Consider the following 27,028-nt stretch of genomic DNA (forward strand, 5'->3'; position numbering starts at 1 on the left):
GCCCCTTTGGGTGCCTGAGCTCTCTTGTATCTGAAGGATACTGAAAGCTGTCAGCTAAAGCCAAAAGGAAAGATAGAATTCCTGATTTAATCCAAAGACAGTCACTAGAATATATCTTAAAAGTCTTTGGAAATGCATTGCCCAATTCTCATGGCCTGTGCATCTCCCTGAGCTCTGTGGTACTGGAGATAACCAAATACTGGAGAGTCAGTGATTCACAGCACTGGAAGAAGGACCTTGTTAGAGGTACCAGGTATCAATACAATCTGTATTGCATTGTTTTTTATCCCTGCATCCTCTTTTGGCTATAACAACAGTGATTCCTTAAATATATGTAGAAGTTTCTCCCCTCCTTTGTCCATGCAGAGCTGTAGGAGAGCAGGAGCTCTGAGCTTGCTTTGCGTGTCTGAAGATAGAAACTTCTCCCCCTCATCCCCTTTTGCTAAAGAAACACACCAAGTTTTGGTTACTTTGGTTTCTTCAGAGTTAATTTCCAACTTTTTCAAGCAGCATTATGGTTACAACCTGAGTGTGAGGCAAGAGCTCAGCAGGCACCAAACTGCTGTTGGCAGAGCAGCCTCAGCCCGCAGAGCCCTTTGTAGGGACAGCAGGTGTCTGCTGCTGCCCAGTTATTGTCACCTTGGCTGAGGCTGTCCTCAGGCACTGCTCACCTGGCTGCTGCAAAGGAGTAGAGTTAATAATCTTTCTTTCCAAAGCTTGGGAGCTCTAGATACTTACCCTACATTTTAAATGTAGAACACTTACTGCTCCCCTGAGCTAATCACTGCCTCTGTGTCCCATTAGCAAGTGTCCTGCTTTTTTCCACTGGACTAACCTGGAAAGACAAAATTATTCCAGTCTCTTGTGCGGCTTTCAGCTTGTGCTTCTACTGAAGTAGCCATGGCAGCAGAAGTATTTTGTGTCCAGCAGAGCTGGGTTATCTGAAGCACAACTTTTCTGGGAAGGACCTGTTGAAAACACATAATGCTGCTACAGTCCTGAATCTGGCTCAAGAGCCCTCCCTCAGGTGTGTCCCAAGGATGGTGCAGCAGCACAGTTCAGGCAGCAGGCTGACTACAAAAGTACTGCAGCTGGGTATCAAAGGATATAGAAAATAGTTGCAGACCATCAGATTTTAGAACTTGAGCATTGTTGCTTGCAAAATCAGTATGTTGTTTTTTTTCAAGTTGTATAATTACTTTTTAAAATAGATCCTTCCTGCACCCTCTGTTGGAAATGGTCACTGGAGAGGAATTGACTTACACAGCAGAGGACAAAATGCTGCAGACTTGAGAGCTTCTGCAGCACAACACTTGTGTGTGACATCTAGTTCAGGGTACAGAAGAGCTGCTGCACTGCCCTGTGTGCCCAATGAGGTTGTCCTCAGACTGCAAAAGTGTTTAAGAAATTTAAATCCCACCCTAGGAATGAATATGATGTCTATGTAAGCTTTTTCCTCATTGTAACACGATTTCTAGAGGGACTGAAAGTCTCTGCCTGAAGCAGAACATTTATTTTTTTAACATTAGAACAGTGTAAATCCAGCCTAGGCACAAGATTGCTGAATGCTGGTTTTAGGATTAAAACTAGTATTCCTTTAGAAAAATTGCACTTTTTCACTCATCATTCTGGTTGCAATTCACAGTTCCCCACTGCAGGACAAGAGCCTGTGTAGTGGGCAAGAAAGGGTGAGGACCCCCCTCCTGCCAAGCTTTTCTGCAGTGCTCCCTCCTCCAGGCAGGGCCAGCCCTGGCAGTGCTGCTGTCACAGCCACACGGTGCCCTCGAGTGGCTGCAGCATGTCCCCAACAGCTCAGACCTGCCAGCTGCCTGCTGAGATTAACTAAAATAGCCCAAATCTACAGGATTAGTTATGAAAATAAAAACTTGCAAAAACATACCAGACAGCAGGAAAAGAGCCTTAACTGGAGCTGAAGTGGTGTCCAGAGCTGCACTGTGTTTAGGTGGTGTTGAAAACTGTTGTAACGATCCAATGGCCAAAGCACCGTTTTCCTTTTTTAATAATAAAGCTGCAAACACAAACTTTTACCTGTAGTTTAATGTTTATATAGTGATGGATAGCACCTAGAGGCCCCAACCAACATTTGAGCCCCCTCAATGTCTCTGCCCCAAGGAGCTTACAGTCTAAGCATCAAGAAGCAGAAGAGAATAATAACCTTGTTCTCTTTTATAGATCAGTAACTCCGATCCAACACAGGTCAAGTGATTTACCTGCTCTAAGGCACAGAAGGTGTGGTGAGAATTAACCCAACATCTCTTGAATCTCTGCTGCAGATCTCAAAATAAAAGATGTTCCTTCATGTCTAGACCACTTACTTAGGTCACCCTTTTGGAATTCTGTGCCTGAAGCTCATTAAGGTTCAGGACTCCTGTCCAGGTCAAGGTCAGAGCTGCAGGAACAGAAGAGAAAACAGAGCTGTCACAAGCACAGCTGCTTTACATACTTCACTTTTCTCTGGTCATCTCACAGCTTTGGGCCCTGAAGCTGCCACAAGACCAGCAGGTCTGGGTGCTCTGTACCCTTAGGATGTCCTGTCTTGGTTTTACCTGCTGCAAGAGAAGCCCAGATCTTACAAAGAAGCTACCAGTTATACACTGGTTTACTAAACATGGTCCACTCTATTCCATGTCCCCACATTTAAACACTTTGTGTTGGTAAACACAAGATGGGGTGTTGGTAGGGAGAGCTGGGAGAGCCCTTTCCTTTGAGAGCTCCTTGGCCTTAGCATCCACTTTTCTGCTGTTTTAGGAATAAGGATTGGCTGCTATGTTCATTTTAGACTTCTGCAGAGCCAGCAGCAAGATAAGGGCTTGTGTTTACATGAAGAGACTATTTTATTTCAGCTTTGGTAACAAGTTCCTGACTTGGAGGTAGCAGCAGTTCAGTTTATTACTACGTGCATCAGCAAACCAAACTAAACTGAGCTGAAAGATACACATTGCTGAATTCCCACTCTCTACCAACAGATATAACTGCAGCTAATGGAAAAAAGACAAAGCTATTATTATTTTGCACTTTAAACTAAAGAACTTCAGTTTCATACTCAGTTGAAAGCTTTAGAAATCAGCACCAATCTCATTGTATATCACTGCCACCTGCTCAGTCACCAGTCCTATGTCTTTTGTCAAATGTGTAAAACAAGGAGATGTCAGATGCTCCGTGTTTACAGGGACAACTGGAAGGTAAGAACAGCCATTAGCAGATAAATTACTTAACAGTATTCAATAAACAAATACACATCACCTGTAGAGAGCAGAATGTTAATTCACAAGTTAGGTTGTATTGATAGTCGAGGTGGCAATATACAATGAAAATATGAAGGTATTGTCACTTGACAGAGTCCTGCATTGTCAGGGAGCTGTTTATACACGAGGGTAAATGAAACGCTCTGACCATAGAAGCTGAACAGTCATGCATACAAAAGTGATCACTTTTCAGCTATTGCACAAGTAGTGACACTCTTTAGACATACATAGGAGGATTCTTACAAACTGACATCAGAAAGACTGCATGCACCATCTTTCAAGGCCTTATGTGAACTATACATACACAGGAGTTGCTGTATACTGTGAATACATTGTGGATGTGTATAAATTCACATAAGATTAAAAGATAAATATGTAAATAGGAAGGTTTCCACCAGCTTATGCTTTATTTTATTCAGAAGGTTTCTTAGTGTGTATACTATTCTGGATAAAACATATGACACCACTTCAGAGGTGAAGTTTCATGTAAGCATCACCCTAAATGCTTTGGTAACTGGATATTCCCAAAGGACAGGTTTGGTTAAACCAAACTGATTACTAAAATGTGAATGTGACTTGTATTCTTAAAAGAAGGATATAGAATATGGCTAATAATTTCACATATTTTCACCAGATAAAAAACCCCTTTTTAAGTGGATTGGGTTTTCTAAGCACAAATAAAACCACTGCTAGTATGGTGTACAACATTTAAAACCCTGATCAAAATTACTTCAGAATAATTGTGCATTCCCCAAATATATCAGGTTGGCAAGTGAGAAGGAAATGAAAAATTAAATGAATAAATTGGCATAAGAGGGGTAAATTCTCTCTGTACCACAAGTTTCATAATAAAATACTGTCTTATCTTTTAATTTTAGACATAAGGATTTTTTATCAGTCTGGTTTGTTTCTAGATGACTGAAAGTTTAGATTAAAAAGGTGTTTACACAATATACACATTTCATTACTTACAAAGAGAAATAAGCTTAAAATTTCATATTAAAAATACAGTAGGGTTAGTAGCACCATGAAAAATGTTTTTCAAAACTGCAGTCTTGTTATTTTAAACATACTCAGTGCGTCGTGTTCTTCTCAATTCTCTTGGTTGATCAAAAAGGTGCCATTTTGGTACAGGGAGAGAAATGAAAAAATTCATCTTCTGATCCTTGGTGAACCTCAAGTGTTCTTTTCTGTTTCCAAGAGGTCAATTCTTTCATCTTAGTCCTGTTGTCAAATAGATACTGAACAACCCTTAGTTTGGCACATGAGTGAGGTACACTTGAATTTGCATGGTAAAAACAGTTTGGATTTGTTTTTTCTTTTCTTTCTGCACAGTAGCACCATTGTTGCAGCTGGAAGACAGTGCATCTTAGGAATTTTCAATTGTTTTATAAAACATTCTCCAAGATGTTACGTCTTCTTCATGCAAACTTGACAACGACTAATCCGCGTCCTCAAGTCTCCAGCTTTCAGTGTCTCAGACTGAGGTTTGCTGGTTGACAGACACAAAGGAAAGGTTGCATTAGGTTTTTCTTTGTTTACAGTTCAACTTCCACTGAATTCACTGTTTCATTTAAAACTGACGTATGTGAGCAGGGAATGAATCCTGAATTGGCGAGTTTTTCTAAGAGGGCTCATTCAGTCTGTTGCCAGCAGCAGGTGACAGATGCTCAATTGTGTCAGTGTCCCCAAGGTATGCTAAGCACTGTTTCAGTCTGGCAGATGATGGAGCACAAACACAACCCAAGGGGAAGGTGAACTGTGTACATTTAAGACTGTATGTGGGTCTGTTTCTGGCCTTTAGTTGAAGGGTACTTTAACAACACACCAAAAGTACTGCTACAATCAGAACTGCATTTAAGTGGTAGCTTTACCAAATAATTTATTTTTATTTTGAAAGGCTAACAAGGTGGGAGATTAATGCAATTAGTGTAATATGTGTGCACACAAGCCAAATGCTTAAAAGTTTCTTTAAAAAACAGAATGAAGAAGGAAGTTGTTTTAATGGGAGGGACAAAACATTAAAGGCAAATATCAAGGGTGCATGGCAGTTACCAATAGGAAATTTTCACTGGTGAATTACCAATAATCAGCTACCCAGAAAACTGAAGAGTGATGAATTATCATGTCAAGTACCCTCCCTGATTGTAGGTGTTACACAAAACCAACTTAGGGGCCCCCACTGCTCAGAGCATAGTGCCAGCCCTGTGCCACAAAGCTACACTTTTCAATTAGGTGGCAGTGGGAATATTAAAGAGTTTTGTATCAGCACACAAACAGGGCAGTAGCTATTTATTCTATGAAAAGAGATGATTCTTCATTGAAGAAACGATTTGCTACTCAACTTGAAAGGGAAAAAGTTGGAGGAACTGAGAAACTCCAGCTGAAATGCTGACTGCAAAGAAGCTGAGGACACAATGGCCACTGGCTTCCTTGTAGCCAAAATATCATCCTGTTTCCTTCTGCAATGTGTGGAAGAAATGCTGGCCATGGAGGGTAGGAAACCTTCTTCATGTAAGATTTTTAAAAACAAGTCATATGAACCTCTGCCTCAAAAGATTTAAGTAGAGTTGATCTTGCCCTTCACTCCTATCCCTTGTATATCTGTGAATCACCTTTCAAAATATTTGGATTTATTGAAAGGTTTGGCAAGAAAAAAATCAAAATTTTTTTTGGGCTCCAAATATAGTAAACACAGTAGGACTACTTTCAGAGGAGGTACTACAACAAAATGAGAGCTCACACAAAAAGAATCTGGCTCCTTGCAAAACAGAATGTGCCCTAGCAAGTTTTCACAGAATATTAAAGGCTTACCAAAGAAACACTTGAAAAACTGGTTGTGAGGGGGAAAACAAGCTAAGTTATTTCCCTATATCCCTATAAACAAATATCTTTTGATCTTTGGAATAAATTCAGTTTCAAAAGCATTCATTCTGGAATAAAGCAATAGACAAGAAACAGGTTTTCTTACCTGAACATTTCTGACACCTCTACAGTTGCCAGCCAGAAGCTGTAGGAATTAGCATAGTAATTGCAGGTGCCCCGGCCATGGCATTCGATGAACGGCGCTGAGCGGAACTCTTCCAAACAGGAGCCAGGAGAGGCCAAGGCCTGCCCAGAGCCCTCTGCTCCAGCACTTGTGTGCTAGTGGAGGGAAGAAGGACACAAACAAGGATCTTAGGTGTTAAAAACTGAATAGCACAGCAGTCAGCTACTGTTCATTTTTGGCAGAGATAGTGTGGCGTCAGACACCTCCATAAACGTCAGTGACACCAGGATCTGTGTGCTGTCAGTCCTGGCTACCTTGGTTAGGGGCTGACGGTAAAATGCCAACCCTTGCAGTACTTATCAGTGTCCTAAAGCAGCTGAGGACACAGGTGGGCAGGCAGTAGCTGCTTCTGGAGTAGGAGGCAGTTCTTACCATCATGAAAGAATAACCAATCCAGAGGGAGTCCCAGCCTGGAGGACATGAAGGGATCTGAATGGTCTGGCTGTGGACAGCTATCACCATAGCAGGAGCTTCACACACAACACATCTGGACACAGGGGAATACCAGAGAAACACGTGATGTTAAAATATAATAGGAGTATGTTTTATTAAGAATTCTTACATTGAAAAAGGGAACAAAACTCACCTATTAACCCAGACTTCTATTTCTCACATATTTTTTAACTGCAATAAGAGTAGTTTGGAGCTCAAATCTGTCTGTGTTTTCACTACATTGGGTAAAATACTGAAGCAGTCCCTGAAACAAAAACTGGAAGCTCAAAGTCCCCAGGTGAGTGCCTTAATCCTAAAGTCAGCGGCTTCCAAGTTCTCTTTCCTCTCCACAGTGATCTCACACTGTTGACTACAGAGATTGCTTGATTGAGAAAAGCTGTACAGCCTCTTATCACTGCTGCAGGGAAATGAACCTCTGCAGACAATGAATACTTAAAAAACCCCTATTTTTCTAGTCTCTCCCAGAACAAAACATGACAGATTTATCTGTTAATTCCCAAGGTGCATGTTGGAAACACGTGGGGTAAGATATACTATTTCTCAGGTACTAAACCAGCTGCTGGCCTGCTGTGCCTCACCGGCTGATGAAGGGCTGGATGCTTGGCCCAGTGAGTGGCTCCATGCTCATCGGCATCGACTCGGGGGTTGACAGCCAGTAGGAGTAGTCATTCCTTGATGCAAAGTTACAAACATTGTTGATGTTGCAGAACATGAAGGGCATGGTGCTGAAACGTCTAAGACAGCTCCCAGCAGTACCTACAGAGTAAGACACATAAGACAGCAAAGTTTTCACTTCATTGCTTTTTATAGCAATTCTTTGAGAGCAGTACTTGTGGATCCTTCCTCTCCCTCCTGTGAGTGCACAGCAAGGGCCATCAAATTGTCATAGGGAAAAAAACTTCATTTTGGTTTACATTCCTTCATCCTGAATTACAATGTGCATCCTCTGGAGACAGCAGATCTCAGCATGCAATCCCCATCCTCCTCTAGAAATCTCCAAGGCTGCTCTGTCTTCAAAGAACCCAAGCACTCGAAGAAGCAGCTACAGCACGTTTCCTCTTAAAGAGAGAGCATACAGAATATCTCACCCAAATCCTGGCCATGTGCTCTCTCATTTCCTTGCACATACAGAAGAGAGAATCCATCATATATTCTTGCTGTTCCCTGTGGACATAGTGGTGTATCCCTGGTCTGACTGTGCCGAGTTATAAGGAATCCATGAGCAACAGAAGCTGTTCCAGGAGGACCAGGTGGGCCTTGTAAACCATCAGGACCAGGAGGTCCTTGTACTCCTCGTGACCCTGTTCACAGGAGATAAACACAACACACAGTGTTGATTAACACCACTGCTTGCTCTTTTAGGACCAACACATCTCTGGAAGGTTGTTGGTCTCATGATTTTCTGTTTTAGGGCACCTGGTATTTCCTAACACACTGTCTTCCTGGATTTTTTTTTTTTTTTTAATTTAAGCTTGGTTGAATCAGGGAGGTTGTCATAGGTGGTTGTAACAGTGCAACTTCTCTGTTTTGTAGGGGCATTGTGAAGCTAAATACTCTCAGGGTTGTCAGGCATTATAATAACTGCAGAAAACACGGCAGCTGCTGGAATGACTTCAGTCAGCTCCCCACTTCCAAAACATAACTGTGCATGCAGCTTAAGATAATGTTGAAATAGAGATCAAGATCACAAAATAAATCACAGAGCCAGAAACAGGGGCAAGTCTTACTCCAGGCCATGCTGTGGTAACACCTGAGCCAAAGCTCATCAAAATGAAAAACTGCTGCCAATTTTGGAATAGGTTACTAAAAGTGGAAATAAGCTAGAACAGCCTTGAATGTGAGCAAAAATGAGTAATATAACTGATAAATGTATAAGAAAAGGCTGTTCTTGAACAGCAATATCAGGAAATATAACAACAGATATTTAGACTGTGTTATTCTGCAGTCATTATTTACATATTTTTACTAAAATAATGCTAACATTTCATAGAGCTGCTCAGACAAAAAGGAAAAAGAGGTGTTATGGATTTTTGTATTCTTTTCAACTGCTTTAATTCTAATATTTTTTCTCACAAGTTGCAATAGAGAGCTACTTAATATCTATTACCTTTAGAAAATTTTCCCAGTGCCTTGTCTGATTTCTCAAATCCTAGTTCAGTAGTTCTATGCAATACCTAAATGGCAGTCCAATGTCTGACTTTAGTGAAACACTTTTATGAAGCCAATTTTCCCCATTCATAATTTCCATGCAAAATAAGCATTATTTTACTCATCTCTCTTCGCTTTCTTACAATCTTCATTATCTCCTCTGCATCAGCTGTGCTACAAAGGGGATGCCATTAAGCTTGAGGTAAAGCACTTGACAATGTTCAGCAATGACCAGCAATATGCTGGTGCTGAAAATATTCCAAATCAAAGTATGTTCAGGTGTTTGTAATATTTTTGCATTAGGAAAATCCTGAAATTATGATTTTATCATTATTCCCATGAAGCAAAGATATTACTTCCCAGTATTAGCCTCCATTCAGAAATGGGACTCTTTTTCCAGCGAGTCCTCATAGCATCAGCACCCTACCTGGTTGGCCTGGATGACCTCTCTCTCCTTTTCGTCCTGCTGGACCATCAAAACCAGGAAGTCCATCTCTCCCTGGGTCACCAGGAAGACCAATTGGACCTGGAACACACAAAAGCATAACTGAAATAAAAGCGCTTGAAATCTCACTACAGAAATCTTCAAGTTGTCAATGACTCATCTGCTGCTTCTTTCTGACTCAAGAGAAGAACAGCCCATTAAACCAGATGTATATGGTGGAATCCTGTGTTTATCTGTTAACCTGCATTTCTCTCTTGTCCCTTGCTGAGCTCAGTAACTCATCTCTGCAGCCTGTGCCATGTCACTGGCACTGCCACCTGCACTCAGACACATTTCTGACCATGTCCTCTGCAGCCACCTTGGACCATACCTGGCAATCCCTGTGGCCCTGGCAATCCAGGTGGCCCTTTGGAGCCAGGCTGTCCTGGAGGACCTGGGGAACCAGGATCACCTTTGACAACAATGCTTCGTCCAATGGTACCTGGTAAACCTGGCGGACCTGAGAGAACGAATATTGGTATTAGAGAAACTGAGGTGGAAGACAGCATTAGAAACAGTTTCTTTATTTCAAAATAAAGCCAAGAGCTCCATCATTGCAAGAAAGAATAAGTGTATATATATGACAAAAAGGTAATCTTGGTGACTCCCCCCCCAAGGAGTTAATCCATATAGACTGGATACAGAGTATGAAACACATTAGAATTACTTGTAGGGGCTAAAAAGTACAGGTTGGAATTATGCTGAAGATCTTGCTCACTCACTTTGCTGGCTGAGACCGAGTCATCTGTGTAACAAATTCTACTGACAGGGAGCAAAAGTGACAGTGCCACTACCCTGGACTCCTACCTGGTGGGCCTGGCAGTCCCTGGCTGCCCGTGAGGCCAGCGGGTCCTGCAGGTCCAGTGGGACCCTTCATACCTGAAACATCAAATTCACACAGTTACCCAGTGAAAGAACATGCTGTTCTACAAAGTCTGCTGCAGGAATGGCCTAAACAGGCTGTTACTGTGTCTAGAGGTTTTGCTCAGAATGCTGGTTAAATACCTGGGAATAGCCAGTGAAATACCTGGGAATCCTGGAACGCCTGGAACCCCGGGGTCACCCTTCATTCCATTCAGACCTGGACGCCCAGGATCCCCCTGAAGAGAAGAGCCTCACATTATTCCCTCATCTCAGCAGCTCCAGAGAACCAGGATGGAACAGGTGGCTGGGGACAACAAAGCCCACTGGGGGCTGTGGAGGGCTGAGGCCATGAGGCAGTGAGAGAGGGAACACGAGGCTGCATGGACAGCTCCAGCTCCCATGGGAATACAGCACGGACATCCTGCCTCAATACTGGGGGACAGCTGAGGAAAAGATCCTCTGCCTTGCTACAAGACAGGGTGTTAGCTACCACATTTTGGCTTTTATTATGTTAAACTGCATGTTCCACCAAAATATATTCCATTTTTATTGGATTTAAAAATTAGCTAGGGGAAAACTCCATTTCTTGTCCTACCTGGCGTCCAGGTGGTCCTTGATCTCCCTTTGGACCAGTCAGGCCAGGTGGACCAGGTGGACCTGGGTTCCCTTTTTCCCCTTTAAGTCCTCCACTGCCTGGTGGTCCTCGTGGACCTTCTGGGCCTGGTGGACCTTAACATTGCAGAACAAATATGCACACATCAGTATATATCATAAATTTTCCCCAAGTTTGTGCCTTCAGTGTTTAAAACAAAAAAGATATTTTGGCTTAATTTCCCAGCTTTATTTCAGTGCTAAATTCAGGGTAAACTAGAAGGAAAACAAGTAAGAGGAATTATTTGCACTACCCAACTCAGGAACCAAGGCCCCTTATCTAGCTGATGAAGCAGGTCTTTCCAGAAGGCAGTGCAGCTCACCTGCATTAGCAGCTTACTGGTGACCAGCCCAGTGCCTTTACCAGGAGCCAAGAAACCCAAAATTAGATGGTACAAATATCCTCTCTGCTGACCTGCATTACATTCACCATGTCTTAAGTGCTTCTTAACAGCCTGAATTGCTTTTGTAAGCTAGTCTCAACACTAGCACAGCACAGTGCTGCTTTCTTGTTAGAATTTGACATACCTATTAAGGAGCACACGTGTGCTGTCTCCTGACTGCTGGGCAGCAAGAAGCTTGTCATTCTGCCTTGCCTACATAACATGAGCTGCAGAAACTTCCTTATGTTGAATGACTCTCTCTGCAACTGATTGTTTTAATCTTTAGTAGACTTACACTGTGTAAATCTAATAGAGAAACTGGGCTGGTCTATAAATATTTTGCCTTTGTTACAGCTAGATTAATCAAAAACAAAGCAGTGGGTATAAAAGAAACTTTGATATCTGGAGAACTCAAAGATGAGACCTCCACCTTTGTCCCACCATCTAAATGGAAGGTAACCAGTATAATTTTTGTGGCAAAATAAACCATAAGCAAGTGCAGAACAGCTAATAACATTTTACAAGTTAGAGCTCATAACTGCATTAACAAAAGGATTTTTTTGCAGGACAGTGCTATGACATTCTCTCATGTAGTACAAATCTAACATTTATCAGTGTGCTGGATTTTCAGTACTTCTCAACTTTGAATCTCCTTTGACATCCTCATAGTCTATAACCAATGGATAAATTTGATGATTTGTGTTTCTGCATGCAAATTTGAGTATAGAATTCCTTCCCTTTTAAAATCAACAGCAGTTTTGTACCATATTTCACACATATCCTGTAGCAGTTTCAGCTACAGAAAACATCCCACCATGAGAGGATTTTTTTGTGTTTATTTTGCTCTTTCATAGTGGTCTGGTACTGTACACATGCAAAAAATACCAGGTTACCATCTGGGGCATGCTAATCAAACACACACGGTCTGCAGAGTAACCACAGCCCTTAAAAAGACAATCACAGAGTTACAGAAAACATCTGTTTCTCTTACATCAAGTGCAATGCAGTAAAAGAAATTGCCCGAGTTAAGAATCTAACCTGGAGGCCCTGGAAGGATCAGAGTTCACCAAAGCCCAATGATCGATGTTAGAAGGGTCAGACATCACAGTACAAAACAAGATTACTAGTTAGAAATAGTACAGATGACAGCATATACACTACACAACAACCCACTTCACCAACGTATTTTGTATTTACAGTATAATCCACATGCATGCATAAAACCACACATGAATACACAAACAGGTATTTCAGATACTAGTTATTCTGGTGACTAGGCTCTACTGAAACTAATTTGACACTTCATTTAACAGCAAACTTAAAGCTTCACTGAAGAACATATAATTGCTTTAACATTACAGCTAAGGCCTATAAATGGTTAGTCCTGCTCACAACAGGGTTTGGACTATGCAACCATTTCACTGACAATAGTCTCAGAGCCTGGAGCTTGGCAAATAGGAAAATTGTGAATTATAGCTCACTCTTGTGCAAAATTCTGCTTTGGGCAGAGGGGAAGTGTGACTAACAGAAGGACTTATCACTACTAATCAGGTATGAGCCTCAACTATCTGTGAATACAATTCCAGGACTGAAAAGTAGGCTTATGCCCTCTGTGAAACTTTAAGCAGGATTGACATGAATCAACAGGGCTGCAAATGCTGTAAGCAAAAACACAGCAGAACTTGCAAATTTAGAGTTTGTTGTCTTTACTGTTGGCATTATTTTATCTTGATAAAAATATATCAAGATGCTAATTTACCTGCTCAAGGTTATATGGAGAATGGCATGTGATAACATCCTTAGAAAAATGATTTAAATGTCCTCTCTCAAAAGATAAGCTGGTTGTCCCTACAATGCTCCTAAGTTAATATATATTTTAGCTCCTGTGCCACTTGCATATTTCATGTCAGTGAAATGATTTCAATATATCAACATATCACCATGCAATTTGCAGCTAAAAACTACAATAAATATACAGGTTTATCTCACAGCACTATTTCTTACATATCTGGTAAATTATTTTAAATATTAACTGTAATACAGTTGTTAAAAATAATGACATGGACATTTCATTGTTACTGCTAAGTACTTATAAACTATATTTCACTGATAGGTAAGTTTTGCTATGATTTATAAATCAGTCCCACACATGTTCATCACTGAATTCTGGCTGATCACAGTCACAGGGTGGAACAAAACTTGATGCAATTGCTCAGTTCCTCTCAGCACCCCATGATGGCGGCTCTCTTTGAAAGCGTGGTTACTGCTTGAGTGACCACAGTAAAATTAAAAGGTAAAGCCACATTTCCTTTTTTTGACATGGCTGCATAAAGATAGGATTCAAACATCAGGGGCTACCAAATTTGCTACCTTGTGGTGCTCAGGACAGCAGGCTGAAAACTAAAATGTATTCCTTTATTGAATTTTCATGACAGTTCTTTGCTGCCTGAAAGTCATCATAGCAAAACCTAAAGACATCATTATTATTAAATAGATATACCAAGTCATTTTCAGTCTAGACACAGATGTGAAAATCTTCCCAAGTGCCAGTTTGTGCTCCATGTTGATACACTAAGGTTACAATAAATGTCTCAGTAATGTTCTCACCAATTGTATCCCACTGCCCTAGGGCCAGGGAGGACATGGCTGTGAGCTTTATTTTCATTAAATACTTGTGGAAGGAAGAACTTTCCTCATTTCCTCTAAATGGGCTACTGAAGTGAAACAATGGAAATAAGGATTTCTCTGCACTGCAAACTTAAAAGGCTTTAAGTTGGGAATCTAAAGCATCACTGTTAGTCTATATAAATTTTCCTACCAATACTGCTGGTATAAAAGAAGCATCTAATTTATTTAAGTCACTTGAGAGTGTCCAAAATCAACAGTAGCAGGTGCTACAAAAATTACTACTGTCACTTGCCCAAGCTGCAACACACAATTATGCAGCAAGTCATGGGAGGACAGTGCAACGTGCTTTTTAAAAAAAAGCTGAAAATCAGAATATATTGTTTCCAACTGCACTGAGGGAAAAAAAATGCTAAAAACAAGTTTTGCAGCTGGGGACACTTTATAAAAGCCTTGCAAATCTAGACTCACATGGTCTTCCACCATGGGCAGAGCAACTGTGTCCTTCCAATGTCAGTCCCACAACAACATGGAAGAGAGGGCTGAAAGCCAACTTTGAGCATTTTTTTCCCACCACAAATTAAAAGGTATGTCTGAAACATGACTCTGCATATCTACATTTAGACACTACAAAAGTAGTACATTCATTTTCATGCAAAGTTATTATTTTGGCGTTATGGGGCTAACCTGAGGGACCTGGGAGTAGGGGGTCAGAATTCACCAAGGTCATCATTAGAACAAGGGGAAAAACATCAAAATTGTTAGAAATATCAACAAACTAACATATTCAACTAAACCTTTCTTTTTAGATTTAGCTCAATATTCCTTTACATACAGTGTGCAAAACACCAAACTATTATTATTCATAGCAAGGAAAACAGACATGTGGAGTAACAGCAGTGTGCTGTTGCCCTGGAAATTGGCTTAATTTCATAGTGAATTATTAAATCTATGCCAACACCATCTATCAATGTTTATTTTAGGGGTAACTCAACTGGAGTCAGAGAGCTACATCATGTTTGACTTCATCTCTTTTACTAATCTTAGAATATACCCAGAAGTCAACAACAAACAGTGCACGCAAACAGATTCTGGTTTTATTTCTGTCCCTGGAAGGGGTAATTTGACAGCCACACAGCTGCTTTTATGAGTAACTGCCTTATGTTGAATGTTACAAAATCAGCATTCCAACAATAGACTCTGTTACCATCAGAAACAAAAGGCTGGAGTGCTGATTGTACCAGAACTGCAATAATAGTTTGGTTTATCCACATTAGTTCACACATAACTGAGCAAAACAAATGCTTCACTTTATACATTGCATGCAACAAAAATGGAAATAAGAGAAAGAAAGAGAAAAAGAGAGAGAACATGGCTGAGCAGAACCTCACTGGTTGTTTCCCCTGCTGATAAACCTGCACAAAATGAGTCCCACCATTGCTCCACCTTCCCAGCTGATCAGAATCAGTAAACACTTGGTTTAGGGAGGGAAGTGTGAACAGATGAGCAGCTCCATAAAATCCCAATGCCACAGCAGAGCAGAGATCTCACTTGGTACTTCTATTATACCTCAGAGGTTGCTTAGCCTGGTGTACTCTTAAAGACTTCTTTAAAGTTTGGAGATATCCTCTGTATAAGAAACTTTTAAAAATGAAAGCCTTTACTGTTACAGACCAATCACTGTCCTGAGCCAAAATTTTAATTGCTGCACTACCCTATACACAGAAGAATTAACAGAAACTCCAAAGCAAACTGGGGCTACGAACATGCTGCAGGGATGCTCCAGTGCCTGGTTAGAGCCCCTGGGACACAGCAGGGAACAGTTAGTTCCTCCAGGAAAAGGGGGGAAGGCATGCACTCCTCATTCTACCAACCAAATAGGAAACCAGGGAGACATTGGGACTGGCTGAGGATCATTAACCCACAGGGTAGTTGTCCCTCATCAGTCCCACACAAAGCAGGTTTAGGATGAAACACAACGGAAGTATTTTTACTGGCACTAAAAGAAAACCTCATTGTACTGGCAAACATCACCCAGTTCTAAGGTGCTATAAATTGAACCAATGTTTATAATGACTCATTTTTTAAATACACAGTTAGGGTATATGAGTTCATAGCCTACTCTGCAAAAGAAAAACTCATATTGCCATTGATAATAACACATGATTCAATCCCAGCTCTAGGGAAAATATTTTGATAAAATTCCATTCAAAGAAACATTATTCAGTGTGACTGCCTCCTCTTGTATCAGAAGCAAGCATGAGGAAAATGGGAACCTTTAAATCTTTTCAAGTGTATACTGCAATACTAAACTCTCCCTTGATACCCAAAAATCAACAACATCTGTGTTCCAGCTATTTTACAAATGTATTATCTCAAAACTAACTTTCCTCTGAGAAGTCTTTTATTTAAAGAATAACTTGAGGGCAATAAACAAAAATATTACTTCACCATTAATCTGCAAAGGAAAAAAATACCTGTCATCTACCAATGGCTTGGTTTGAAAGCAGTCTCCTTTAGGGAGAATATCAAGCCTGTTATGCGAGATGAATCTTAGATGTAGCACAGTACTTCTGGATTAAAGATTCAGAAGTAAGCTTGAGCTGGAGCTGTGGCAAGTTCATTTAAATCAGATTTTTTCAAGAGCAGTATCTAAATGCAAATAAACATTCTGTAACACAAAATCGAAATCAGTTTCTAACACAGGCCAGGTAGTTGCTCAGCAATGTTAACTCAGTGAAGTGTTTTCTCATTCCCAGAATTAGTTGGTGCAGGAATAAGATGCAAACATGGAATGGAAAGATGAACACGGCACGATGGAGCGCGGAGTCCACGGGAGCCACGATGGAGCAATGACTTGTGTTACATGGGCCGGAGATGAGGAGCAGTGTCCAATCTGACCATGCTGGGATGCTAGTGGGAATTTGATTTTCATGACTCAGAATGATGGGGCTTGTTACGTTTGGTGTTTGTGCGCGGTGATGTTTGCTGATGGTGTGACACTGCCAAGGCCTCAGACGTTCAGAGGCTGATCGTGCTTGTGAGGATTATTGGGGCAGCATGCGGAGAACCTCTCGCGGGGAACGCCTTTGATTTTTGCTGCCAGGCATCCGAAATTTGGAGAAACTCAGGCTAGTTCATTTATAGATACTGAGGTTTTTTGGCAACAAAATTCTCTAGTTGCCCACACGTCTATGCCATGAGGCTTGACCTTATCCATCCAAATAAACGGAGCCAATTTAAAGGCTGATGACCCACCAGCAAAATATCAAAGTATAGGCAGATGTTCACAGGTATGGATCATGCTCTTACCTGGCCTTCCTGGAACACCTGGTGGGCCAGGGCTACCTTTAGGACCTTCCAGAGGTGGCCCTGGTATTCCTGGTGGACCTGGTGGACCCTGCAGACCAGGGAATCCCTGGAAACCTGGTTCTCCCTTCGGGCCTTGAAGTCCAGGGGGTCCCGGTGGACCAGGTAATCCCAATTCCCCTTTTTGCCCTGTAAAAAGTCATCTTCGTAAATACTGTTACAAATTTACATAAAGCCCAAAAGCCAACTTGCAAAGCCATTTCTCTCTTGCAGAAGGCACAAGTTGGGCCACAACTCCCCTTATTTGCAGGGTGAGATGGTAAAATTCTCTAACATTCAGAAAAGAGTGAGGGCTAATAATCCTTGCAGGAGAAAGTGCTATAGCTTATAACATGTTAAAAAGTCTTCCTAAGTCAGTGATGCTGTAATTCATAAACATCCTTGCAGACTGTAAACCTACAAATAAGGCTTCTGTGAAGAGACCTGTCAGTATTAAGACTTCATCTTTTTTTGAAATGCTGCTAAAAATTAAGACATGCAAAATTTTCAAATAAGCCTGGAGAATTTAGGAGCTTTAATGCTACCAGAAAAGAGCAATGTATTGAGTACCTATACTTGCAAAGCAGCTTCATTTGTCATCTGTTGCATGAATGCTTTATTTACTGACACCAATCAGCAAAGTTCCACACAATGCAATAGGCTATTGCTCTGTATGCATTTATTCTGGCTGCATAATTGCTAATTTACAAAATTATAGTGGTCAGTAATAAAATGTCTTTATTCCTGTGGTTAATTTAAAACAGTCTGCTGAGGAAAAAAAATTACTTGTAGCTATAGCATTTGTTACAGAAAAAACAACATACCCTTCTTGGTTTTGGTGTGTAAATGTATTTTACATTGAAGCTTCTTAACAAAGGCAAAAGAAAAGCTTTACCTGACAATCCTGGGAGTCCTGGGGGTCCTGGACGCCCAAAACCTGGTAGACCTGAAAAAAAGACAGATTTAGACAAAAATGAATATTTAGCTTTCAGGTCTCCAGAAATAGGAATATGAGGCTTAGAACAATGAAAGTGCAGTTCATCTAAATAAGTGATTCCTTGAGATGACTTGGATTCTCATTCACTCACCAGTCTTCTCCAAAGTTGGAGGGTTTGCTATTGAATGCATCCCTAACTTTCATAACTGTTTCCATCCCCTTGCAATCCACATTCTTTCAGATTTTGGGAGTTACTATGTTTGCATTTTTGTCTGTAGATCTATCTTTAGAGCAGGGATTACACTGTTTATCCACTGTGTAACTGAGCTGAAGCAATACAGCTACCATGGAATACAGGAGCAGAGGCTGGTGTTAAAGGCAGGTAATGAAATCCAGGAGAGCTGGCTGAATTCTTGCCCTGTGCTTCCCTGGCAGCTTGCCAGCATCCTTTGTGAGCCACCCAGCAGCCAGGAACCACAGGAGCAGCTTTGAAGGTGTAAGGGCAGTTACAGGAAAGAAAGAATAGAGCAAACAGGACATGTCAATGCAGAGTGAAGAGCAGGAAAGAAACAGGAAGGACACCTAACCTGGTTCACCCTTCTGACCCGCTGGTCCAGGGATACCATCTCGACCAGGCTGTCCCTTTTCCCCTGAAGGACCAGGTGGGCCAGGACGACCAATATCACCTAAAATAGGGATGGAACACATCAGCACAGTCTTGCCTAAACTGCAGTAAAGAAAACCAGCATCCCCTTCACCACTATCTGAATCTAAAGGTGTGGTAATGCAATAAAAGATTTACAAGGGTGCAATCTTAAAATTGAACCTTTCTCTCTCTCCCCTGCCCTGACAATTCAAAAAAGCCTTTTAGGCCTGTGATTTTTCAAGCAGTCACTGTTTGCTAAAAATATAATGCTTCCCTTTAAAATAAATTAGAATTTTGCTCCTATAAAACAGGTTAGACCACTGTAATACATAGCATAAATAAAGCTGGTAAGTACAGAAACAGTTTTCTTGTTTCAATAGCTAATGAATTGACAGCAAATACAAGTCCTCAAAATAAAGTTAAAATTTTTCTCTGCTGTTTAATTTCCGTGAATTAAGTTCAATGTGCGATGGTGTTCGAGCACCCATATACATATAGATACATTTCCATGATGCTAAAAAGAAAGGAAGTGCCTTCATGTGTTATGTTTTTCACAGAAGCAGGTGATCTCTGCTGCTCTGTCCATACTCACCTACTGGCCCAGGTGGTCCAGGCAGGCCAGGATTACCTGGAGGGCCCTCAATACCTTTTGGTCCTGGAATTCCTGGTGTTCCTGTAAAGTACAGGCATTTCAATCAAATAATGAACAAAACTGACTTTTCAGCAGATCTTGAAATGCTACAATCTGAGATGCCCTGATTGACGAAGAACTAATTCTACCAAGATATTGTATTTATGATTCTTTTGCAGATTTACAGCTGGTAAGGATATGAATTAGAAAGCAAAGGATGCACAGAAACAAAACATACTGGTATAACTGCCCTTACTGCTACTCTCAAGCCTCCTCTTAACCGGTGAGTGCTCATGGCCAAGGACACAGCAACTCAACAGTAACCATTTTAAGGACAGATGTTTCTGCTTGACAACAAATTGAAAGCGTTATGAACTGGGATTGAATAGTCCTTCCCCAATCCTCTTTTCCCTTCCTGAAAAAGTAAAAATGGTCTTAGGGTTTACAGTGGATTCTCACCCCTACAGCATGAACTGAGAGGGAGGCAGGAAACACTGATCTGTTGCAGTGTCTGCTCTGAACAACACCTGAGCCTGACCAAGACAGTGTCTCAATACACCTTGTGGCTGTTCAGCCTTTTGGGCATGACATGAAACAGAGGGTAAAAACAGTCAGGTTCATGGTCAAGTTTTGTTTTCTGCTAAGCTTCCGGTTGTCATGACCACAAGTTGTAAATTCCCTAATTTTGTACATCAAAGCATCCCAAGCATATTTGTAAAACAGCCTTTAGTGCTGTAAATGCAGCCAACATAAAGACTTTATTTCTTTAAATTTTGAATGAAAAAACTGACCAACACCTGTCAACGGAACAACCATTATTAATATTTTTAAAGAACAAAGTGCAAAACATAATTTAATTATATTTCAGAAATTTCTCTTTAGAACACATTTTTTGGACAATAAATGATATGAAAAAACTGCTAAGTTTTCCAGGATGGCACTTTTTTACTGATTCATGATGGAAAAAATAGAAATACTTTTTTTTTCACCCCAATATTTTGTGTTAGAGGAGGTAAGAGTGAGTGCTATGGAGAGTATTAACTAACACAGCTGCTCCATCCCATCAGAGCAGAGGAACAATTTCAGAAGGCATTCATAAGAGAGGCATTCCCACACTTTTGCAGTGACAATTCCAACAGCACAAAGCTTAGAAGCAGCAGATTACCAGAAATTCTGAGAGGCTGGAATCTCCTCCAGTTACCCACTGTGTTTGGCTGTTCATATCAATATTAGCAAGAGGGCAAATGAAAAAAAAAATCTGTTGAGGATTACCTGGGAATCCAGGAAGGCCTGGTTCTCCTTTTGCACCTGGACTGCCTGGAAATCCAGGCAAACCAGGATTTCCAGCTATACCTTTTGCACCTGGACTGCCTGGGTATCCAGGCAAGCCAAGATCTCCCTAGAAAACATTAAGCAGAAATACAAACCCAGATTTCTTAAGATAAGAAAGCCCTCATTGTATGTTCCCCATCCTACCATCACATCAAGATCACAAGTATATTGTGCACACCTCTCCCCATGTCCAGTTAATGTGAATCATCTCAACACAAAATGAAGCAAAACCAGCAATAGTAAAGACTTCCACAGCTTCCCCCTATAATTTTGTGTACTGTATCATAGTTTTTCCTCAGAACAGGCCTATGTTGAAGAAAAAATACCTTCCTTTCTTCCAGCAGGATCAGAGATTTTTATCCTATGACAGTGCAGAATAAAAATGAAACCAGTGCAGCTTTAATCATGCAATGTTTTTGCTAAGTTAATTGGGCACAACATCAATTGCAAGGCATCAGTGAAGACTGTAAGACATTCTGAAGATCTTTTTTTCACTTTTTTGTGGGTGGCAGAAAGGATGATATAAGTAAATATTAATTAAAATACTTTATACAGACTTTAAAATTTTAAAAAGCAGTAACCATGCTTTATTATGAATAATTTGTTCTTAAATGTATGTCTAAAATTTTTAGGAATTAACTACATAATTAGACGAGGACAATGATATTAATTGTATAAATCCTTAGCAACTACACGAGTGTCACAGTGAAGATTAGGCCACTAAGTAAATCCAACTGGAAAAGTCTGGTAAACAACCTTCTGCTTTAAACTGATTAAGTTATATATAAATATTTTCACCTTTAAAATTAGAAATTTTTATCTCACCTGAAAAGTCAACCCTGCTTGTTTCTAATGTATTTATATACATATTTACAGTTGTACGTAGTATATATAAAGTAATAGTTGAGGGGGAAAAAAATCAACACAAAATTTAATTTCCTCATGTAATTTTCAATGGAAGGATTTTGTAAAGGTACCTTTGGTCCAGGGGGACCAGGAATACCAATGCCTGAAAGACCAGGGTCACCTTTCTCCCCTTTCAGTCCAGGAAATCCTGCAGGCCCAGGCTGCCCTGGACGTCCTGCCAGTCCTTGGTTGCCTTTAAGCCCAGGGGGACCTGTCCAAAAGATAAAATGAAATTAAAAAAAAATAAAACTTCTGCAGTAATTTACAGAAATAATTCAAAGTACAGCAACTCAACTAGAAAGGCCTAACAATCTGACTGGCTGGCCTTGAATACCTAATGTTTTTTTCCTTCTAAAACCAAACTAAAACAATTACCTAAAAGTCTCCATACATTATGTATGTAGTGCTTTATGCAATCCTCATCCTTATTGCTATTATTACATACTAGACACAAACAGAGTCATCTTTGGGGTATAGAACAGGAGAACACTGGCCCAGATGAAGTACAATTCAAGCACAGAAACTAACCTGGAAGGCCCATCTCTCCCATAGCTCCTTTTAATCCTGGAGGTCCTGTTGGTCCTGGCTGCCCAGGAAGCCCCAAGTCTCCCTTGATGCCTAGGAAAGGTGTGATTGAGTTAATTAATGGCAATAATTACAGGTTTCTGATATCCATGCATTCTCATATGAACATGCTTATCTGATTACAAGCAATGGATTTGGAGTTGCTTTAGGTCTCATACTGCTCCTACTTGCTTTTCCACACTTATTTGTAGTAAAATATTCAACACCTTCATTTTGTTGCAAGCCAAGATTTGATCAGGGCCACTGCAGATTTGTTTTGACACAAGTCTAATGAAATAGGTCAAATCTCAGTCCAGGATTCAGTCACCATCTGAAAGGATTCAGCACTGACAGGTGTGATATGGTCTGTCATGAGTTCCTCTGCAGAATGAACACATCATCTCTTATGTGGAACAAGTATTCAGCAGCTTCTTTTACAGAATTAAATGCAACCTACAATGCCCAAACTGGTGTGAGTCCTGGATGTTAACAATAATCCCTAAGCCCAACAAAATATTTAGAGCAAGGCCTACATTAGACACAGCAAGAAAGGACTCAAGATCTCCCTACAGCTATAACAATTTATCTGAGAAGTGGTTCAAAACAGAATTAGTTTTCTTGGTCCTTGCAATTCTTTCATTAATACTCACCAAAGCAAATATTAGACACCCTGACAGCCTTTGCAATACATCTATTTGGCCATTTTCAAAATACAATGCTTAGCAATACATGAAATAAACACATGAAATGAAAGTCCTTTTGGCAGGTTCTGCAGTCACGTTGCTTGCTCAGGCAGCAGGTACTTTTGCAGTCTGAAAGTACTTGCAAACTGAAAGACACCTTAATCTTCAATGGGATCAGTTTAAACCTGCTCTTGAGTCTGTTGGAAGGAAAGGGCTTCAAGCATGTGTTTGGATAATGACTTTAAATGTCCCAAAACTGTGCTGCAGTTTCAAGTGCAAATCCCTAAGGTTAGTTTAGATATAAGTGGATTAGCAGCCCAACTCCATGATAAAAACAAATGCAAATCTTTATTCATCAAAACTGTCCAGCTGAGGCCTTGTTTACTGACCTGGCAATCCTGGCACACCTGGTGGGCCACTAAGTCCTGGTGGGCCTGGGTCACCTGGGAGACCTTGATAACCTTTCTGGCCTGATAAACCAGGAACACCTCAAGGGAAAAAGACACATTTTATTATTACTACTATCACTACTACTGTATGTTTTCTTTTACCTTAAGAGATCAGATGTAGCTATGGACGAATAAAAAACCAAATAGGGATTTTTCTTCAGTAAATATAATTCCCCTAGCTTAGCAAAGAAAAGTATCACAGAACACAAAGTATTTGTTCTGGAAACTTTAAAATTACTACAGAACAGGAACAATATAGTAAGTAGAGAAAAAAGTAACTTCATGACTAATGCTAATATACTTCACTCAAGGGCCGTTTTCTGGATGAGCAGACTCCATTCTAATCTCTGCATTCACTCAGATTATTTATATACAATTTAAATTACATTGCTACATCAAAATCACTTTGGGACTAATATATTATAAAATTTAATGCAATTTTTTTTAGCATATTTTTACAAGTTCTATATGGCTGTTATCCCATAAGAAATTTGTGTTGCCCTGCTGACATAGTTAAACCTGCCTTCCATAGGAAAAGAAAAATAGTGTCTTTGGAGCCTATGTTGGCTTGTGAGAAATTAACACAATAGGTAAATTAGCAAAAAAATGGCTGGGACAACATTAGGGAAAAGCATTCTGGCTCTCTCTAGGGTAGAATATTTTTTACTCCTTTCAAGACTAAATTAAGAGTTCAAAGGAGACATCAGAACCCTTGGTGGGGGAGGAGGGAGAAGCCAGTAAGAATGACAGAACACTGACTTGAAAAAGACTTCCAGGCTGCCAACTTCCCAAGCAGGAACACACACAGAGATGACATTCAGCTCATAGGTGGTACAGAGAGACACTCAAAGGGAGAATACAGAGGTGGTGCATGAGAAGATGACCTGAGCAACTTCATTCTATGTGGCAAAGACTGAAGGGCCTTTGAGACAGCAGGAATGCAGCCAGGACAGCAGCTATGAAAACTCTCTCATCATGCTTAGGAATAACTCCTAGAAGAGTGAATTGTAATCCTGCTCAAAGCATCTTAGTGCTATTACAAAACTGCCATGTGCCAAATAATAGTAACAGCTAATGAGCAAGGACACAGCAGACTAATCATACAAAGGAACTTGGTCACAAAATCCCTTTTAAAAAGCATAAACACAAGACTTTAAACCACATCTATATTCCAAATTATTTTTTTTTCTGTAAGACTGAATGAATAGTAATGGATTCAGTCACAGCTCACTAGTATGTGTAGAGGACAAAGCACCTCCCCACACCCACATGCAAAGTTCCTTACCTGGAACACCCGGCTCGCCTTTTTCTCCTTTTGCTCCCAGCTGTTTGGGATCAAGTGTTCCTGGTGGACCTGGCAGACCTGCTTCACCTTTGATGCCTTTCTGCCCCACTGGTCCAGGAGGTCCTGGTGGACCAGGTAATCCACTATTACCTACAGAAGGTACAGCCAACAAAACGAAAAAAATAATTCTTAAAGGTAGGCTAATGTATTTGTCATGCTTTGTCTTACATAGGCATTCCATGATTTATTCATGAGGTTGGAATTCACCCAATGATCAGGCAGTTCATGGAAGGTGCTCCACAGCACCTTTAGCCCTGGAACAAAGCTGAGTGAATGGAGTGCACAGGGGTGTCTGCCAGCTCTGGGCAGCAGAGGAAGCAGCTGTGCCTGTCTGAGCCACGCTGTGCTACCAGCACAACAGCTATGGCACCTTTGGATTCAGAGCCTCCTTGTTCTGGAGAGGTGAACTGGGTTTTCTTTTACCAAACTCTTTCAAAATTCTTCTCCAACAAGGGGGTTGGGAAAATGCTGAGAAGAGACTCTCTGATACCTATATAGCTAATTCTTGATGACTCCATAACTCTAAGCTACTGATTTTCTTCTTTCTGCTGCTTTAAGCAGGCTTCAAAACACACTGCAGAAATATTGCCCTACTTCAATGCCATCAATCCAAAGGAAATGTTTCTAAAATAGCTAACAATTCATGACATCAACTAAATAGTGATTGAATGCTATGGCTTAAAAATGCAAAGCAATTCTGAACATCAGCACTGTAACAAGACAATAACTTAGGCAGTTCTGAGAAATTAAAATCTAGATGTTAGTATTACAACACAGGAGAGGGAAAACAGCATTCTGTGTCCCTTTCAAGGGTGAATAAAACAAACATTACCTTTCAAGCCAGGCAGACCATTTCTTCCAGGAGTTCCTGGAGGCCCTGGAGGACCAGGAGCTCCCATGACACCCATCTCACCTTTGGCACCTAAAAGCATTGAACCAACCACATTGTCATTCTGAACAGAAACTCAAAACCTAACAGGCACCTTAAATTTGCTCCCTGGATCTCTATGGTATTTATTAACCAGCACATGTGTGTTTTAAGGGAATTACAAGCACTCATTTATTGTATAAATTAATATCAGACAGAATGACACTTGAAAATTGTGGCAATTTTTCCAGTTAGGTCCTGAGAAGAAAATTTGCACTGCTCTGCTATGGTAGAAAGCATGTTTATATCTCCAAGAGGTTTAGTTCTTTGGTTTGAAACACAAATACTAGTTGGAACAAACTTGACTTGAGTGAAAGGCAAGAAGACAATTAAGTTTACACTACTTCTAGAATCTTTTGTATTGCTCCCTCTATCCAAGAGATTATCAAAATTCATTTTTAGTATTTCTGTTTCAAAGGCCAAAACAGACTAGCTTAACTGAATAGTCTAACACTTAGAATAAGGAAATTAATACTTAAAACTAAGTAGCATTTATCATGATTTTCTTTAAACAAATTCCGTTCATAATTAGAGCAATGACTAGAAAACAATCACAAAATAAATTAGAGAAGTATCATAACAATGATGATCAAAGCCATATCTGAAAGTTATGAAAAAGAATAACGTATGAAATATTTAAATCAAGTTACAGGGAAGAGGGAAAAAGTAACAAGGATTTTAATGCAACAAATCTTGTTACATTTTTTTTTTTAAAGTATGAGGTGTAATGGTCACATATATCCAACTTTAAATAGATAGGATAAACACCTAAGCACATTAAGCTGGCATGGCCAAGCATAAAGAGCTTACCACCTGTAACTGCAGTTTGGTCTTTCTCCACAGGTAAAATACATGAACTTACCTGGAAATCCAGGTATTCCATCCCTGCCAGGGGGCCCAGGTGAACCCTGAGGCCCTGGTAGTCCAGGGGGTCCTGGATATCCTGGAGCTCCTTGGTCACCTGGAGGACCTGGAATATCGAAGCCTGGAGGACCTGGATCCCCTTTCTCCCCTGGAATGCCTTGCAGCCCTAGACAATGTGGTTAAGACAAAACGTTTTAGCAAAAAGTCAGGAAAGGCTGAGATCTGTGTGATGGGGTATACTGTAGGAAGAGTTTTAGTTGCAATCCATTCCTAGTACTGCTGAAAACCCTGCAATTCCTCTAAATACAATTATTTTTTAATGGCTTCCAAGTGTTAGAAGGCCAAATTCTCCTGAAAAGAAACATGCCTAAAATTTTACTAAGATGCAGCAAATGCAATTCAAATCTCAAAAGGAAAACAACTCTCTTCAACAATATTTTAAGTCTGATATTAAAAGAAAAAGTCAAATTTA

The 27,028-nt window shown here is 40.4% G+C and overlaps 1 protein-coding gene across 1 annotated transcript in view; it reads right to left on the reverse strand.

Moving 5' to 3' along the window:
* Positions 1 to 3,277: 3,277 nt before the first annotated feature.
* COL4A5 (collagen type IV alpha 5 chain) overlaps positions 3,278 to 27,028 on the reverse strand; it is a 42,900-nt gene continuing 19,149 nt past the window's right edge. The window contains exons 25-46 of the mRNA XM_054289546.1: positions 26,555 to 26,722; positions 25,597 to 25,686; positions 24,705 to 24,854; positions 23,360 to 23,458; positions 22,252 to 22,341; positions 21,795 to 21,934; positions 20,758 to 20,884; positions 19,447 to 19,527; positions 18,796 to 18,894; positions 18,167 to 18,217; positions 17,236 to 17,421; positions 12,337 to 12,345; positions 10,860 to 10,993; positions 10,428 to 10,500; positions 10,208 to 10,279; positions 9,732 to 9,860; positions 9,344 to 9,442; positions 7,857 to 8,069; positions 7,347 to 7,524; positions 6,688 to 6,802; positions 6,238 to 6,410; positions 3,278 to 4,758 (exon numbers count right to left, since the gene is read on the reverse strand). Of these exons, the coding sequence (XP_054145521.1) occupies positions 4,677 to 4,758; positions 6,238 to 6,410; positions 6,688 to 6,802; positions 7,347 to 7,524; positions 7,857 to 8,069; positions 9,344 to 9,442; positions 9,732 to 9,860; positions 10,208 to 10,279; positions 10,428 to 10,500; positions 10,860 to 10,993; positions 12,337 to 12,345; positions 17,236 to 17,421; positions 18,167 to 18,217; positions 18,796 to 18,894; positions 19,447 to 19,527; positions 20,758 to 20,884; positions 21,795 to 21,934; positions 22,252 to 22,341; positions 23,360 to 23,458; positions 24,705 to 24,854; positions 25,597 to 25,686; positions 26,555 to 26,722 (2,558 nt within the window). The 3' untranslated portion in view covers positions 3,278 to 4,676. The remainder of the gene's footprint in view (positions 4,759 to 6,237; positions 6,411 to 6,687; positions 6,803 to 7,346; positions 7,525 to 7,856; positions 8,070 to 9,343; positions 9,443 to 9,731; positions 9,861 to 10,207; positions 10,280 to 10,427; positions 10,501 to 10,859; positions 10,994 to 12,336; positions 12,346 to 17,235; positions 17,422 to 18,166; positions 18,218 to 18,795; positions 18,895 to 19,446; positions 19,528 to 20,757; positions 20,885 to 21,794; positions 21,935 to 22,251; positions 22,342 to 23,359; positions 23,459 to 24,704; positions 24,855 to 25,596; positions 25,687 to 26,554; positions 26,723 to 27,028) is intronic.

Source organism: Melozone crissalis, unplaced genomic scaffold (assembly GCF_028551555.1).
Source record: "Melozone crissalis strain CALT ecotype California unplaced genomic scaffold, PUWL_Pcris_2 ptg000068l_1, whole genome shotgun sequence".
NCBI classification, from domain to species: domain Eukaryota; kingdom Metazoa; phylum Chordata; class Aves; order Passeriformes; family Passerellidae; genus Melozone; species Melozone crissalis.